This window comes from Pseudorca crassidens, chromosome 8 (assembly GCF_039906515.1).
Source record: "Pseudorca crassidens isolate mPseCra1 chromosome 8, mPseCra1.hap1, whole genome shotgun sequence".
NCBI classification, from domain to species: Eukaryota; Metazoa; Chordata; class Mammalia; order Artiodactyla; family Delphinidae; genus Pseudorca; species Pseudorca crassidens.
The window spans coordinates 17250195-17267976 of NC_090303.1; the positions used below are offsets into that span (position 1 = coordinate 17250195).

At 45.7% G+C, this 17782-nt stretch overlaps 2 protein-coding genes across 2 annotated transcripts in view; one reads left to right on the plus strand and one right to left on the minus strand.

Moving 5' to 3' along the window:
• The window catches only part of LAMB1 (laminin subunit beta 1), a 73691-nt gene that overhangs the window by 45012 nt on the left and 10897 nt on the right, over positions 1-17782 (plus strand). The window contains exons 21-26 of the mRNA XM_067745920.1: positions 974-1137; positions 2589-2813; positions 3820-4034; positions 4752-4848; positions 14522-14891; positions 17553-17737. Of these exons, the coding sequence (XP_067602021.1) occupies positions 974-1137; positions 2589-2813; positions 3820-4034; positions 4752-4848; positions 14522-14891; positions 17553-17737 (1256 nt within the window). The remainder of the gene's footprint in view (positions 1-973; positions 1138-2588; positions 2814-3819; positions 4035-4751; positions 4849-14521; positions 14892-17552; positions 17738-17782) is intronic.
• Positions 16568-17782, minus strand: part of DLD (dihydrolipoamide dehydrogenase) — a 49895-nt gene continuing 48680 nt past the window's right edge. Inside the window, exon 15 of the mRNA XM_067745922.1 lies at positions 16568-17350. The gene's annotated coding sequence lies outside the window, so the exon portion shown is untranslated. The remainder of the gene's footprint in view (positions 17351-17782) is intronic.

Here is a 17782-nt window from a genome sequence, read left to right on the forward strand (position 1 = left end):
AAAAAACAAAAAAAAACAAACCTGAATTAGAAGTTCCAGGCCCAGTTGTGCTTGTAACCGGCTTATCTTGGGTGAGTTAGCTCACCTCTCCAAGTATCCAACTTTCTGATAGTAGAATATGTTGGATTAGATGATATCCAAACTTCCTTCAAGCTCTCACGTTATAGGAAGTAAAAAAGTAACCTAATTACCAGTCATGTTGAAAAGCAGCATGACATACTAAAAGAATTCCTTGCTAAAAGTCAGGAGGCTGAATTCAAATCATGGCTCATTTATTCACTAGTTGTGTAAGCCTTGCCAGTCGTTTAAGCTCCATGGCTGCCTTACCTGTAAGGAGAGGAGATAGAACCTGTTGGGTTTGAGAACTGATAAATAACATCTCTCATCCTTGAGAGGCAGACACAAGGGTCAGGCATCTGGAGAGCATCCCTATTGGCTTTATTACTGGTAAAGGCTGGATTGCAGAACAAGGCACCATGGGCTTGCTGACACAACGTCCCTCCCAGGCATAGGCAGAGACTGACAACCACGGGCTCTCTTCCCCCCAGACCCCGCCCCCAGACTCCTTAATGCAAGGAGGGGAGCTACCAGAATGCTCAGGGCAGGCAGTAGGGCGCACTTGGGGAGGTGTACCTCTTCCTCTGGGGAGGAGTGAACGAGGGTCCGGGTGAGGCCAGAGGTGTCACCCTAATGCAGGGGTCCTGCCATGGGATCCTCAGGCTAGGAGCAGCATCAGCCCCTAAATCAGAAACGGGGAGAGGGAGCCCAGCAATCTGTGTTTCAAAAGCCCTCCAGGGATTTCTGATTAGAACTAGTGTTTGAGCCACTGCTCTACTGGAAAGTGCTTCGTGTGGAAACGTGAGGAATGAGGAATGATGTTCCTAAACGGAGAACGTGGTTTCTTAGACTCCTTCTTGTAACAGATTTCATATAACTGTGGTTCGTGACCTTCTCTCTTCGGCAACTGATGTAGGTGCTCGGCTGGTTACTATGGAGACGCCATCATTGGGTCAGGAGATCACTGCCGTCCTTGTCCGTGTCCAGATGGTCCCGACAGCGGACGCCAGTTTGCCAGTAGCTGTTATCAAGACCCTGTTACTTTACAGCTTGCCTGTGTCTGTAATCCTGGATACATCGGTAAGTGATTTGCAGACTTTCGGAGGAAAAGATGCGTCTTCACGAGGTTAGTTGTTAAGGAAGAAAAATGATGAAGAGTGAGCCAATTTAGTTGCTTTTTTTTTTTTTTTTACAATCCTTAATTAAAAGTGAAGGGAGGGCTTCCCTGGTGGCGCAGTGGTTGAGAGTCTGCCTGCCGATGCAGGGGACGTGGGTTCGTGCCCCGGTCCGGGAGGATCCCACATGCTGCGGAGCAGCTGGGCCCGTGAGCCATGGCCGCTGAGCCTGCGCGTCCGGAGCCTGTGCTCCACAATGGGAGAGACCACAACAGTGAGAGGCCCGCGTACCGCAAAAAAAAAAAAAAAAAAGTGAAGGGAATCTGAAATGTAGAAGATGTTCTTTTCCTGTTCGGCATGTGGGGTAGAGTCAGTTTTTGTGTCTCTGATAATCATGTTACAATACAGGGCACAATAGCAAGCTCATTTAATCCATAAGTCCCTGCTGACACTTTTCTGGTCTTAACCAGTAGAAAAGTTAATTTACATTTTACTTTTTCGTTTCCTTTTCCAACTCCTAGTGGAAGAGTCTCAGAGTAGTGAACTGGCCAAATAGGGGGCAGAAGGAAGAAAAGAATATCATCTGGGAGCCCCAGACAACACAACCAGTCAAAGCTAGAGATATTCTTCATTGTTTACTATACTCACATTATCTGTCAACACTCTGAGTGTGGCTAGTTGTGCATACAAACATTATTTCATCCTTGATGCCGCCGTTTCAAATACTCGTTATGCTTATCCATGGCTCAGCCAATTTGCATGTTTCAGGATTTTCTCAAATAATTTATTTTACTGAAGTATAGTTGACTTACAATGTTTTAAATTCTATACAGCAAAGTGATTCAATTATACATATATATATATACACACACACACATGCTTTTTCATATTCTTTTCCGTTATGGTTTATCCCAGGATACTGAATATTGTTCCCTGTGCTGTACAGTAGGACCTTGTTCATCCTTCGGGATTCCTTAAGAAGGGAAATCGGTCATCCCGAGGGGCCCCATTTTTCGGTTGCTCATGGAGGAGTAGGGATTTTTCAGTGAACATACGCCTTGGGTTAGGATGTAACATCAAGCTAAGCTTTCCGCTGTGAGACCACTGTTTCACTCCTGATGTGTCCATCCCTGTGTAATGAGGAGCTAACCTCCTGTGTGCTGGAACCTCCAAACTCTCCCTGCCCCTCCCCGCCGTGGCCGCGGAGCCAGGCTGCAGCAGCATCGCTGCAAAGACGCTGCTTCCCCTCACGACTAACGCCCCATTTCCCCTGAAGGCTCAGTCACCCGGCTCGGTAGCTAGCACACTGGGGGCCCAGGCGCTGCCTGGGTGGCACCTCTGGTTGGCGGGAATGTCGGGGACCAGACCTTTCAGGGGGCAAGCCGAAGGTCCCATGCCGGTTTTATTGGACAACAGGCTCCAGATGCGACGACTGTGCCTCGGGCTTCTTTGGCAATCCCTCGGACGTGGGGGGCACGTGTCAGCCTTGCCGGTGTCACCACAACATCGACACGACGGACCCAGAAGCCTGTGACAAGGAGACCGGGAGGTGCCTCAAGTGCCTGTACCACACGGAGGGCGAGCACTGCCAGCTCTGCCGCTTCGGTTACTATGGCGACGCCCTCCAGCAGGATTGTCGCAGTAAGATGCCTGTTCCCTTTGCCCGCTCTTTTGGATGACTTCCACTCTCTTCCTCTTCCTCCTCCTTGGGGGATTTTATTCTTCAGGGGTTTGTCTCATCCGGGAAAATGCTTGTTCAGAGGGTAAGATTTCACTGGTGACAAAAGAAAGATGAGGATGATTTTTTTTTTCTTTACATCCTCATTTCCTGGCAGAGCTGAAGTGTCGAGCTGTGGCTCAGTGCCTGAAAGGGAACCAAAAGCTGTGTCACTGTCCCCATGATAAATGCCATCCCATAGAGTATACTGATGTTTATGTTCTGCCCATGAACTTGTTGATGGGCTGGGACTTCTGCGTCCTAAATACGCACTTTGGTCTGTACCTTTTCTTACGTCATTGATGGATAGAGCCTTCCAGCTTAAGGAAAAGAAAGAAGTAACATCTCTGAAGTCTCTGTTTTGGAACACATTATTTCTCTCTCATCACAAGATCAGCCAGCATTTCCTGCTGTGTCTGCAGGGCCCCAGGCCCCTGTCTTTGTTGATACAAACACGTGCGGAATGTTGAGGACCAGCAGGACCTGATTGCTTTAAGCCTTCCTAGCTTAAAGGGCTTGTCCCTGCCACGGCTCACACAGCCATGACTGTTCTTCCCTGCCAAGAGTTTGAAATCATTAGGTATCTCCGTTCCCACAGCATAGGTTTTATTTCCAGTTAAATCTTCAACTTTACAGTGAGTCACCAGCCGCTTATTCAATCAAGCGTTGTGAAAATACCGCCGGGCAGAATGTGTCACTTTGCAGGTCTGCCTGGGAAATGTCAGAACTGCATGGAACATCATAAGAAGATGAAGACCACAGTTTTAGATTTTTTTTAATCCCCTCTGTTCCTTTCTGTACTTGTTTGCATTTCCAAATCAAAATCTGGAGAGGGAAGATGGTAGTCATTTGATGTAGCTGACTTTTGCGTGATCTGTATGTTTTCCGAGTGTGACTGTAAGTATATCTGACCGGTGGTTCTTTTTTCAGAGTGTGTCTGCAATTACCTGGGCACCGTGCAGGAGCGCTGTAATGGCTCTGACTGCCAGTGCGACAAAATCACCGGGCAGTGCTTGTGTCTCCCTAATGTGATGGGCCAGAACTGTGACCGCTGTGCACCCAACACCTGGCAGCTGGCCAGCGGGACAGGGTGTGACCCGTGCAACTGCGACGCTGCTCATTCCTTTGGGCCGTCTTGTAACGAGGTGAGGTGGTGTGGCCAGCGGAGGCCGTCATGGCATATGGAAAGATGACTTTGAGTGCGGGTGACAGCTATTTGGTGGCCGGGCCCCAGTTAGAGAAAGGCACCCCTCCTTGTCACAGCCTTGCACCAGGGCACACAGCTTGGCAAACACGGCACAGACTGGATATCCACCATCCCCGGTCCCCCTTGGCTGGGGCTGTGTAACTGTGCCCAGAGGCCCCATCGGATGCACCTGTAGCACCGCAGCCTAGCACCCCAGCTGAAGGGGTACAGACTCGCTTTAGAATGGACGAGGGGGGCCGTTTTTTTTCAATACCTGGCTGCCGAATCAGGCTTTTTTTTCCTTAACCACACAGCCTGAAATGAGCCACATAGTCATACCCAACATTGTAGAGAGTTCTCCTGTTCCCTGACACACACAGAATGGTGAGTGAGTCACAGGTGGTCCAGGCTTGTGAGCGATATGAGGAAACATGTCAGTAAAGGGAGACGTGCCCTGGGCCTTCCGAGCCCCAGTTGCAGAAGAGCAGTTAGGAGACCCCGGCCTGGGGCCCTCAGCACCTGGGATCAGTGTAAGATGCCCTGTTCCTGGTCAGGTGTGAGGCCTTCTCAGGCAGACAGATGGGTCCCCCTTCCCGTAACTGGCAGCCGGCAAAGGCAGTGCAGCCTGGCCTGGGCCTGGCAGCCTGTCTGACCCGGCTCTGTCTTCTGGCCGCAGTTCACGGGGCAGTGCCAGTGCATGCCTGGCTTCGGAGGCCGCACGTGCAGCGAGTGCCAGGAGCTTTTCTGGGGGGACCCCAGCGTGGAGTGCCGAGGTGAGGCGCGGGCACCGGGCTCTCGGGTGGAGTGGGGGGGCCGGGTGTCTGAGGGAGCCTTCTGTCCAGTACAGCACAAATGAACTTGTCTATAAAAACGAGGTTTGATTACGAAAGAAATGCATGCTCATGGTTTAAACACAAAAAATCCTGGAGGCATGTAAGTGGTAAAAAGTGGACCTGCTGGCTTCCAGCTCTGTTCCCCAGGGGTGAGGTTTGTCTCAGCACAGACAAGCATACGTACGTACCCCAAATACACACAGAATGGCTTTATTTTTTTTTATTATTTTTTAAGTGGAAGTATACTTGATTTACAGTGCATCAGGTGTACATCAGAGTGATTCAGTTATATATATGTGTGTGTGTGTATATAAACATACTTTTTCAGATTCTTTTCCTTATACGTTATGACAAGATATTGAGTAGAGTTCCCCGTGCTATACAGTAGGTCCTTGTTGGTTATCTATTTTACATATAGTAGTGTGTATAAATGTGAATCCCAACCTCCTAATTTATCCCTCCCCCACTCTTTCCCCCCTTGGTAACCACAAGTTTGTTTTCTATGTCTGCAAGTCTGTTTCTGTTTCATAAATAAGTTCATTTGTACTATTTTTTAGATTCCACCTATAAAGGGATATCATATGATATTTGTCTTTTTCTATCTGACTTCCTTCACTTAGTATAATCATCTCTAGGTCCATCCATGTTGCTGCAAATGGCATTATTTCATTCTTTTTTATGGTTGAGTAACCAGAATGGCTTTTAAAAATGCGTTCAACCAAAATGTGCTCATATTCACCATCGAGTTCTGCAAATTGACTTTCTCCCCCTCTGAACAGTATTTTGGGGCCAGCTTTCTTGTCTGCACAAGCAGAGCTAAATGTTCTGGTAAGATTGTTTGATCCCAGTGTAACAAGCAGGTGGTGCTGACAGTTAAAGCCCTCGGCAGGAGCGTACCGTCCTCATCAGCGGGGACAACAAAGGAACAGGTGACAGGAGCACCACGTCCCACTTAGGCTCATGATTAACTAGGACTGTGAGGGAAAACGATGTTTTCTTAAGAACAAAACTTGTTACAATCATGTGAATCAGAAGGATTGCTTAATTTTTTAGGCTGTTGCAGTTTTTTTTGACCTGCCAGGTTATTTTTAAGATCTTCAAGTAAAAGCATTTATGGGAAAGATTTTTAATAGACTGTTGCCATTCTGTATTCCTCTTCTTTCTTTCCTACTTGGGTTTTCTTCCCTGTGTTTTAAGTTTATAACAATGGATAAACATCTTCTGTAGTTCCTTATTTGCTCTTTGATCCATTTTCTTCGTCACACATCTGAAATTCTAGGTCCCTGTTGGACTCTACATTAAAAAAAAAATACATCTTTTTTGGATACAACTGTAGTGAGAAATACTACAGATCTGCACGTTAGCGGTTCATTCAGAATATTCTGTCGAAAGTCCCAAACCTAGATACTATGTGTTCTTTCAGAGTCAACTCATCTGTTCCTTAACAGCCAGAAGACTTCAGACAGTGGACACGACCAGACCCAATGGCATATGATTTGTTTTTTTTCATTCGAGGTGTAGCCAGAAGGGTCTGTACTAACATCTTAGATGAGATGAAGGTTTGCTCCACAGAGGAGGTATGAAGGCTGTGTTGATAAGCGTGCTTTAATTCATCATCCTTCAGTCCCGACGTTGGTTCTTAACGGGATCTGATTTTCTCACTTCCTTTAGAAGGTCCGTGACATTCAGTGGACCACTTGATTTGAGATGTCTCCTGCAAGTAAGATCCTGCTTAAAATCTGGCTTCTCCAGAGCTCTAACCACAATTCTGTTAAATTCCTCAATCTTGTACTGCCCCAAGGGCTTGATTTTCTCCAGATAATAGTTCTATCATTGCTTATAGCCTGATTCTGTCAGCATGTGTCATTGGCAAAATAGCTTTGGCTGCCAGAGCTTTCTGACCTTTTGCTCCATCTAAGCTTTATTAGCATGAAAAACCTGTTTTCTGGAGTCAGAGTCAATCAGAGGATTGTTCATTTAATACTCAGAACGTTACCCCTTACCCTTTAATCTTTAAACTTTCGCCTCTAAATCTGCCAGAGACATTGTGGCTTATAGGAACAGTATCAACTTGTTCAGGTCAAAAGTTAGATCATGTTTTAGAAAGTTTGCAGAGAGAAAGATCCACGGCATCCGTGTTCGCCAGCTTCTCTGTTCGTTTCATCTAGAAGAAAGGTCAGCCTGTTACATAAGAAACTATGGGGACCCAAATGCTTTCGACACCCTGTGGAGGCAGCTCGTAACTGACAAGGCACTCAGAGAGGGTGAGAACTGAGTTAACGATGGGGGAATCCTGGCCAGCTGCGGGCCTTGTGCACACAGGATGGCAGTCGAAGCAGGACCAGTATAATATGATGAGGGCAGGGACAAAAATTCAGGAGTGGAACAGAGGCACCAGTGAAAACGGGAGGATAAGAACTTGAAGGGACAGGGTTCAGCGACCAGCAGGGACAAGAATAGGTGTCATCTGAAATTAGGCGGAACTATGGGGGGAAAAATGTGACCACTTTTCTCAAATTACATCATTCATTGCCCAAGAGTCTTCAGATTCAAATCATTTAGTTGAACAGGGCACAAGTTTAGACTTTCTGGGGCCACCTTGCTAACAATATGCTTATAGAAAGGCTTAGGTCAGAGCTAAGTAGTCTTCTTATGGAAAAAAATGGAGTTATGTCAAGGACAAACGAGTTGAGCCTCCAGCTCATGAATTGTTGAATGTTCCCATTGTCCTGGTGGGTTGGGGCTCTTGGCCGATGGTGCCAAGTCCAAACAAGCCCATCACTGTGCTGGATGGAGAGGATCTAGCCTACCCAGTCCTGAACGTGCCCGAGAAAGCCTCGGCCCGGAGCCCTGCCTTGTGCCCTGAGGACTGAAGGGGTCACAGGAGGAATCTTCCTGTTGACTGGTGGATAGCAGAAGCAGGGATCCTGGCTCTTGGAAAAGGCCAGTGTTTCTTAAACCCAGGCTGATTGGAAATGTGGGCCATAGGTGAGAGGCTCTGGGGAGTGGCCATTTTTTTTTCATCCTGCTCGTTTCTCATTTCAAACTTTTTTGTAGAAAATCGAAGTACATTTTTTGTCAGACATAATTTTTTTTTTTTTTTTAAATGCTTGTCATCTTTTCTCAGGCTAGGATTCATTTACAATCACCCACCTTTTTATTTCCAGGGTGGCTCGGGAAATCAGATTTAATTTGATTCTTTAGAGAACCACAGATACTTTTGTTAGTAGAGGGAAGGCTTGTCTACGGCCATGTGCCAAATCCAGCTCATAGCCTGGGCTGGTGAATAAAGTTTTAATGGAACACAGCCATGCCCATTTGTTTACATATTGTCTGGGGCTGCCTTCGTGCTGCAGTGCCCGAGTTGAGCGGTTGTGACAGAGCCCATAGGGCCTGCAAAGCCTAAATACGCACTATCTTTTTTTTTTTTTTTTTTTTTTGCGGTACGCGGGCCTCTCACTGTCGTGGCCTCTCCCGTTGCAGAGCACAGGCTCCGGACGCACAGGCTCAGCAGCCATGGCTCACGGGCCTAGCCGCTCCGCGGCATGTGGGATCTTCCCGGACCGGGGCACAAACCCGTGTCCCCTGCATCGGCAGGCGGACTCCCAACCACTGCGGCACCAGGGAAGCCCCGCAGTATCTTTTATAGCAAACATTTGCCAACTCCTGGGCCAGACAGCCAGCTCATTTCTGCCGGTGAAGTCATAGTCATTCCCCCAATTTTCATTTCAAAACTGAAGTTACAGTACTGAGGCCAAAAAAAAAGAAAGGTGGGGCTGGAGGAGGTAGAGAATTTAAAGGAAAAGAAAATCGCATTTCAGAGATGAAAAAGCATTTAAATTTCCCGCATTAAAGTAAAATAGAAAAGCCTAAGTAAAGTAAGAGTAAAGCTTTGGGCATGATAGCACATCCTGGGGTCCCTTATTGCTGTGAGGCAAGGTCCACGGCAAAAGCCAATAAACCCAGTCACCTGATTTTAGGATATAGCACTCTCTCGCTCCCCAGGCAGGTTCAAGTTTCAAAAGGGAAGAGGGGGGACCAACACAACCCTGAGTAACTGCCCACTGGTGCCCAGTGGGGAGTGGATGCAGCAGAGAAGAGCCACTGCCTGAGAGGGGGGCTGGGGGGGCGGAGCTTGTAGGCTGTGGGAAAGGGTAGATAAAGTAGCAGGATGGCTGGAGGTAAGTGGTGCTGTCCTTTGCAGCATCAGAGGAGGGAAGCCCGGTAGGAACTGGAGTCGCTTGGCAGGTGTCATGGAAACTGTCTTCGTGGAGACTAACGAGGAGCTTTGGTTTCACCATTGGGGATGGATTTTCTTCAATGGGCAGGGGAGGTCTGCAGACAGGGAGGGGAGGATACAAAGAGAGCAGAAAAGTTAAACCTGCTGATAGAGGCACACGGGCTGTCGTTTCCCATTCTGGCATTCACTTGCTAACGCTTTCCTCTAGATCTCAGTATCTCTAAAATGGGTACAATATTTTTCATCTGCCTACCTCTTAGAGAACATGTTTTATTTACTTATTTTTTAATTGAAGTATCGTTGCTGTACGATATTATATGTTAGAGGTGTCCAATATAACGATTCACAATTTTTAAAGGTTATACTCCATTTATAGTTATTATAAAGTATTGGCTATATTCCCTGTGTTGTACAAGATATCCTTGTAGCTTATTTTATACCTAATAATTTGCACCTCTTGTTTTAAATGATGAGAAAACTTAGTAAAAATTGACAGAACCCGCTGCCCACATAACCAAGAATATATTTATAGGTGAAGGTAGAATTCTCATGGCTCGTAAAAATGATGACTGTCTCATTTTTAGAATGCTGTTCGTCATCTTCACAATTTGTTCAGCTTAAAAATCAGGGAACAACTTTTGCTATATACACTCTTCTTCCCAAGAGAAAGTTTTTGATCCTCTGCCAGATAATCCCATTCCTTAAAGCCACACTGAGTTCCAGGTCCCCCTGGACCTATGCCTTTCTCTGAAGAGAGGAGAAAACCCACTGGCCTCCGTCAGAGACAGCCTGCACAGTTAGCTGATAATTTTTCCCATCCCAGTGAATGTGAGAGATGATTGATTGGAGAGTCTCCTTCACAATTTTAGTGTCCTTGAAGTTTTAAATTGTCAGGTGAGAACCAACCTTTACTCTTAGGGGAGGTCTTTTTACAAGGTCCTAAGTGTGGGCCTTCTAGTTCTTGCCTCCCAGGTGACCCCATTAGAGAAGCAGTTCTGCAAACTCAATGAGGGAAAGAAGCACGTGCCCACTGGCACTTCAGCAGTTTCCCAGCTTCAGTTTGAAATGAAAACCTGACGCGTTTTAGGTAGTCATTTGGTACCCTTCCAGAGAAAGGTCAGGATTGACTTTTTCAGTGATGAAACTGCAATCCAGCCATCTATGAAATTTGACTCTACTTTTCAAATGGAGGAATGTTGTCAGCTGAGTGGGTCCTGGTCTCTGGAGGGCGCCGAAGCTCTGCCCCGCCTCTGTGATGCTGGTCTTGAGGGTAAGGGTCCAGAGATCAGCTGGGACGAGAATTAGGTGGACTATGGGAAAAGAACATGACCGTTCTTCTCAAATTATGTAATTAATTGCCAAATATGCTTTCCATTGCTCATCTTTCAGTTGAAGTGGTTTGTTGGAGGGCACAGGTTTAGACTTTCTGGGACCACCTATATGCTTCTGGAAAGACTTGAGTCATAGCTAAGTATTCTCCTTATGGATAAAAAATGTAGCTGTGTGAAAGACAAACAAAGCCTTAATGGGAGGGCACCTGCCTTCTAAATCCCAGTTTGGGGCCAACATTTTCCCCCTCAAATATTCCCATGACAGAATGAGAGCAAGACATGTCTTTACCAATGACCTAAATAAAAATTGTTAGAGAAATTAAAAATAAATTTAACATATGCACACAGCCCTTGCCCCCAGCATGCATCTAGTGAAAACCTCTTTAGGACTGAACTGCACCGTGCCTTTGCATTATCTAGGGGAAAGAAAGGCTTTCTAAGCATGTGCAGCATCTGCTACCGTTGTCCCAAGCCCAAGGGGGATGGTAAAGTAGGACAGATCTGCTGGGCCACTGAGGCCCCAAACAGGGCTACCTGCTGGGGCCTGCGGGACAGGAGCGACTGACAGTCTGATTCATTTAACGTGGCATCATGAAGGCCCCCCACTTGCACAGGTCCTGAGGTCTGTGCATCAACTTACATGGCTTGACTTGAGGCTCATGACTGCTCCACTCCACACACACATACACACTTAACAGGCAAAAGGGAGGAGAACAGCTGGGAAGATAACAGTCAGTACTCCCCAAAATGGGGTGTAGCAGCCCTCAGCATCAGCATCTCCTGGCAACTGCTAGAAATACAAATTCTCAGACCTCACTGGTTCCAGATCTGGGGGTGGGGTGGAAATGTGTTAAATGAGTCCTGCACGTGATTCTGATGCGTGCCGGAGTTTGAGAGGCTAGGACCTAGATGACCCAGGTAACTCACAGCTTTTTGGACGATGACTGAATTTTATAAGATGATATGGAAATTCATTCCTAAAGTCTGAAGTTCTTCCCATTCTCCTGATTGTAGAAACTGATGAAGGCCGTGGTTTCCCCCAAGCCTTTCCCATTCTTTTTCTGGAGTGTCATTAGGTATTCCACTAGAGAAAGATCCCACAGTCCAATGAGTCTGGGATATGACTGGGTAAAAAAAAAAAAAAAAAAGTGAAACAGGGTTTTTCCTGCAGAACTCCTATGAGTTTAATATGCTGTTTGTTTTGAACCTTCAAGAGGAGGATGTAGAATTTCCCGAACCTGCTTGATCATGGAACTCTCATTTCTGGGAACATCTCCTAGAACTAATTAATGGTCTAGGGAAGACAGTTATCCACAGCTCACCTAAGCTGCTTCCCGATTCATGAGAATGCCCCAAAGAACACAGGAAAATGAAACATGCCTCGAAAGAAACAAAATGCTTAAGGAAAAAGAAGTTTTGTTTTGAAAACCTAAGGTACCTACAGATTTTAAATTCTAAAGGTTAAAGACTGGAGTATTCCAAACTTCAAATTGTTTAATAATCATGTTATTGGCAAATATGCAAAGACAAACGTAAGGCCATGACAGCTTTTTTCCCATGGAAATATGATCAAGCAACACTCTGGGCAGGAACCACCAGACACTTGGACATAGAATGATAAGAATAAAAACATTTATTGAGTGCTTACTCTGGACCAGACACTTTCATCCTGAAAGCAATCCTAGGAGGAGCTAGGTATAATCATTACCCCTTTTATGCGAAAAGCCATGACTCAGTTTCTGTCCTCCCCAGGGCCGCATAGCTGGGTGTGGGGAAGGCAGGATTCACCACCAGGCAGCCTGTGCTCTTATTACAACGCTGTGCTACTCAAACTTGCCGCTTGAGTTCGTGGAGTGTAGTTGGCAAACAAAGGCCAGGAAAAGCTAAACAATACAAGGCAAGGTGTGAGGATGTTCAGGTGAACGGTCCAAGCCACAAACACGTCTTTCTGGCTTTGGAGGATAAAGGCGTTTTGTTTCTCAGGACCATCGGTGAAACTGGTTCTAGAATATGTTTTATTAGAAAGTCTTTCAGAGGCAATCGTCCCTATTGACTCAAGAAGGGGTTTTTTGTTTGTTTTTAATTTGTTTTTGAATTACAATGTTGTGTTTCAGATGTACAGCACAGTGATTGTTATATATTCTTTTTCAGATTCTTTCCCCCTATAGGGTATTACAAAATATTGTATAGGTCCCTGTGCTGCACAGTAGGTCCTTGTTGTTTATCTATTTTATACATAGTAGTGTATATATGTTAACCCCAAACTCCTAAGTTATCCCTCCCTTCCCTCACCTTTCTCCTTTGGTGACCAGAAGTTTGTTTTCTATGTCTCAGGGTTTATGTGTTCTGTAAGTAAGTTCATCTGTATCATTTTTTTTTTTAGATTCCACATATAAGCAATATCATATATTTGTCTTTGACTTTCTTCACTTAGAATGATAATCTGTAGGTCCATCCATGTTGCTGCAAATGGCATTATTTCATTCTTTTTTGATGGCTGGGTAATATTTTGTGTGTGTGTGTGTGTGTGTGTGTTATACACCATATCTTTATCCATTCCTCTGTTGATGGACACTAGGTTGCTTCCGTGTCTTGGCTATTGTAAATAGTGCTGCTGTGAGCACGGGGGTGCAAAGCTACCTCAGAGAGGATGATTCTGTTATGCTTTGCCACAGTTGACATTGCGTCTTAGGAGGATTATTTTCTTTTGTAGGGGTGTATGGATGTCTCTTGCATACCTGTATCAAAAGCGAGGTTAAAGGCTCGTTTGGCAAAGACGGTTGAACTCCAGTTTGCAAGTTGACCTTGTACTCAGAGCTGAGAATGGAGAAATGGTTACAGGTGTACCTTTGCCCTTGGAGTCCACAATCTAGTTAGGGAAATAGGATCTTTTTGTTTTTTTTATCCCCACCTTTTCCCAGAAAGGATTTAAGGCCAGCAATAAGACGTGTGTACAGGCCTTTTGTTATTCAAACACTGTACAGATACTGTGAAATGTCAAGTGTTGATATAAAACCAAGTTAGTCACCTGAGCTTTGGGACTCTGAGCCAGGGTTCAAAGGCATAGGCATCGTGATGGGTAATCTCAGCCACAGGCCGTTGGCCAAGAATGCAGATTTCACCCTGTACCATTTGGTTCTGCCTAAGGTGCCCACCCTGTTGGGCCAGTGAGAGGTTGGGACTGAATGGCTCCCAAGGCCTTTCCTATCACTTCAGATGTTTTATGAGCCTCTGCTCTTAGGGCTAGGGGTGGTTATCACAATGGCAGACACCCACCCACGAGTTAGATGATACTGAGTTGAAAGCCTGAGTTAGAGGATACTGAGTTGAAAGCCTTTTAAATCGGGATACTTGGAATTCCTGAGACTTCTGCCTGATTTCGTTTTCTTTTTATCAACTTTATTGCATTTCATCAAGCATTCACTGTTGTGCTTTGTGACCGGATAGAGGGATGTTGGTGTGTTGCTCATTACTGCTGTATCTCAGGCCAGAGGCCTCATGTCACCAGGCCGTCACCTGAATTGTCTGTCCTGGGAGGATCTACAGACGGGTCAAAAAAAGAGGGAGGCAAAGGCAGGACAGAGCTTAAGAGCACAGGCTCTGGAGCCTGCCAAGTGCTGAGATAGAATCCTGGCTTGGCCATTTCCTTGCTGGAAGACTTGGCAGTCATGTAACCTCTCTAAACCTCAGTTTCCACATCCATAAAACTGATGATTGTAACACCTGGTTCCTGTAGGGTTATGTTGAGGATTAAATGAGATGATGCATGTAAACCATCTGTACAATGGCAGGCACAATGGTGTACAGTGGTGTTCACTTAAAAAAAAAACTATCATCACTATTATAGTTAAGACGTGATTAGCCAGGGTTGAGATAACGTGTGTTCCGGAGGAAGCAGCTGCAGTCTCTTTGCAAACCGTTGGTAAACTGTCTTGGACCATTTACAAACCTTCCCATTGTAACGGTGACTGAGGATTCTAACTGCCAAGTCGCTGAGGTTGGGGCTCTAGTAGCTCAGCCAGCACTGCCGTCTCCCTTCTAGCCTGTGACTGCGACCCCAGGGGCATCGAGACACTGCAGTGTGACCAGTCCACCGGCCAGTGTGTCTGCGTCGAGGGTGTGGAGGGTCCACGCTGTGACAAGTGCACTCGGGGGTACTCGGGCGTCTTCCCCGACTGCATGCCCTGCCACCAGTGCTTTGCCCTTTGGGACGTGATCATCGCCGAGCTGACCAACAGGACACGGAAGTTCCTGGAGAAAGCCAAGGCCTTGAAGATCAGTGGCGTGATTGGGCCTTACCGGGAGACTGTGGACTCGGTGGAGAAGAAAGTCAACGAGATCAGAGACATCCTGGCCCAGAGCCCAGCCGCCGAGCCGCTGAAGAACATCGGGAACCTCTTTGAGGAAGCAGAGTAAGTAGCTGATGGACCAGAGTAACAGCTCACGATGCTGTTTCCACTCGATGAATCCACAGCGTGGCCCTTCCACCAGGAGGCGTGGTTAGTGCTGTGAGTGAAAACAGGTAACTGGGCCATTTGTTTTCCCAGCAGTCGCTGCTCTGGGCATGGGGGTGAGTGGACGATGGCTCATTGTTGGGGACCAGAGTTGCAGTGCAAAATGTGTGAACGTTATATTCAGCACTCTTCTCTGCAAACAGTATTCTCGGGCAGTAGAATGGTAAGGATGCTGGATTCAGAGACAAAGGATCCGTAACGGAGTCACAGCTGGGTTACTTGCTAGGCTTGTGAACTTGAATGACTCACTCATTTCTAAGCCTCTCTCTTCTCTCCTGCGGAGGGGAGGATAGTATTTACCTTTCCCTGACAGAGTGACAAAAGGACTGATCTATGAAATGGTAAGGTAATTGCAGAAAACAGTACGAATTGTTATATGTTTTGCTACTACCAGGAAAAGTCCATTACCACAAATGAGACTCCTATTTCTAGGTTATTTCCACTGCTCAGCTGTTGGTCCACTAGAGCAGTGCTTCATTCATCCAATTATAACAAGTTCTCTGTGATGAAAATTCCTCCTCTTAGCCCTTCTCTGGGTAATCATCTCTCTAATTGGAAAGTGTGTATTTTGCCAGTGGAAGCAGAGAGAATTGAGCAAAGTGATGCTGAACCTTCTCCCATTTTTTTCTCCCATTTCTCCCAGCCAGTCATCTTTCCTGCTCTCAAACATTCCAACTCCCTTTGCCAAAAAGGACCCCCCGCCCCGGCCCCGGCCCAAAACAGCATAAGGTCTAGGCTAAAGGACAAAACAGGAAAGGGTATGAAGCATTTGTGTTTCCCCAAATGCTGTGGTTTTTATTGTAGACTCACCATTTGGCATGAGCAAGGGGGCTGTTTCATGGCTAAGTCCTATACATTAAGGCGATATTATATCGTGACAGAACTACGGTAACATTTTTGTGTGATGGGACTTTTAATCAGCATCTCTAAGAAGTGAGATGGCCTTTTCGTCTCAGCACTGTGTATGAGAAGCAGGAAGCTAACTGCTGACATGAGCTCAAGTACCTTCCTAGACCTAGATTTAAAGTAACTAGTCCCTTGATTTCAAGCCTCAGATCTCATGGCCAAGATCATGCGGTTGACCAGGGTGTTAGGTGATGTCTGATGTGGGGCCATAATGCACTTAGTGAGGAACTCAACCTCATTAAAAAGACTGTGGTACAACTCAGCCTTCTTACATGTAGCGATAATGAGCTGTGGAAGGCCCTGTGGAAGGCCCTGGTCTGAGTGCAAGCCCATTTAGGAAATGATGTCTTGACCTGGGTGCCATGCACCTTAAGGGAAAACAAGAGCGGCTACACTCCTCAGACAGCCCTGGTCCTACCTTCACTCTTCACCTAATCAGACAGATTGTAATCACCTCAGGAACACCAATTTCATCAATCTTTTTTCAACACAGTATCCAAGGACGCATGGTCTAGAATCCAAAGGGGCATTATTTACAAATATACAATGTGAGATTTGACTTTGTAAAAGTATAACATTGTACGAGACCTGAGGAAAAATGAAAGCCTTCTGTGAATCAACCGATTAATAAAAGCAAAGCACTGAAAAAAAAGAAACTAGCCTCAGGAAAAGAGCCATCAGGTTTACTAAATGTAATTTAACCCGCAAATCCTTTTAAGCACTTTTTCTTTGAGTTGGGTCATGGTATTCTCTCAGCCTTAAACATCATTTTTCGACTGGCCCCCAACCTTTCAGCATCTCTGCATTTTCCCCGTTTTTTGTACAATTATATTCCTGAGAAGACAATAATACTGAGTTAGGTGATACCCAGGAGTAAGGTCTTCCCAAATATTCCTTTCTTTGAGATACATACACACATGCCCACTGTATATACGAGTAATTTACAAATAGATGCCTAAAGTACAGCTTTGGAGACAGGAAGATACAGAACAAAATGCAGTTGGGTTTAGATTCCAAATGAAATACTCCATTCTTACTGGTACTACCTTCTTTCTCAGGAAAAACGAAAGGGTTGCTTTGTTGGTGGAAGGAGGAGGCTCCTTTGATGAGACGTGGCTTGAAGGGGGTTGGGTATGAAAAGCTCCTTTGGGTTGCTCCTGCTGTCTTCCTGGTGGCGGTGGGGCTTGCTTTCTGAATGTCCCATCTTGAAGGAGATCCCTGAGGTTCACGTGAGAGCATTTTTGGTGGGTGGCTGGGAGGCATAATTGTACACTGGAGTCACTTACATCTTTTGAGTTTGTGGGATTGTATGGGCTTGAAGCTGCTTATGTACAGAGCTGGTGCTCCACGCTCTGGAACTGTGCTCATGTTACATCAGACATTCGGAATCACTCTTGTAGTCCATCCGCCACAACACAGCTGAGTGGTGCTGCTGTGTTTTTCTTCAAAGTCTTGAAGAAAGAAAAATTATTAGATTTAACAGAGTCTCTTAATGATAAGAATAAAATCAGTACTTAAAGATAACTACAGACTACTGAATCGGTCTGAAATTACAGAGTAATAGATAAAGTATTAGTAGAAAATGTAAAATTGAGGCTTCGAGTTTTCCCTTTGGTTTATTTTCCTTCGGTAAATGTGTCCTCCTCCTTACAGGAAACTAACCAAAGATGTTACAGAAAAGATGGCTCAAGTAGAAGTAAATTTATCCGACACAGCTACGCAAAACAACAGCACGGCCAGAGAACTAGATGCTCTACAGACAGAAGCAGAAAACCTGGATAACACAGTGAAGGAGCTTGCTGAACAACTGGAATTTATCAAAAATTCAGATATTCGGGGTGAGCACTTTTTTGTGCAAATACTTAATCCTGGGCAATGGATTT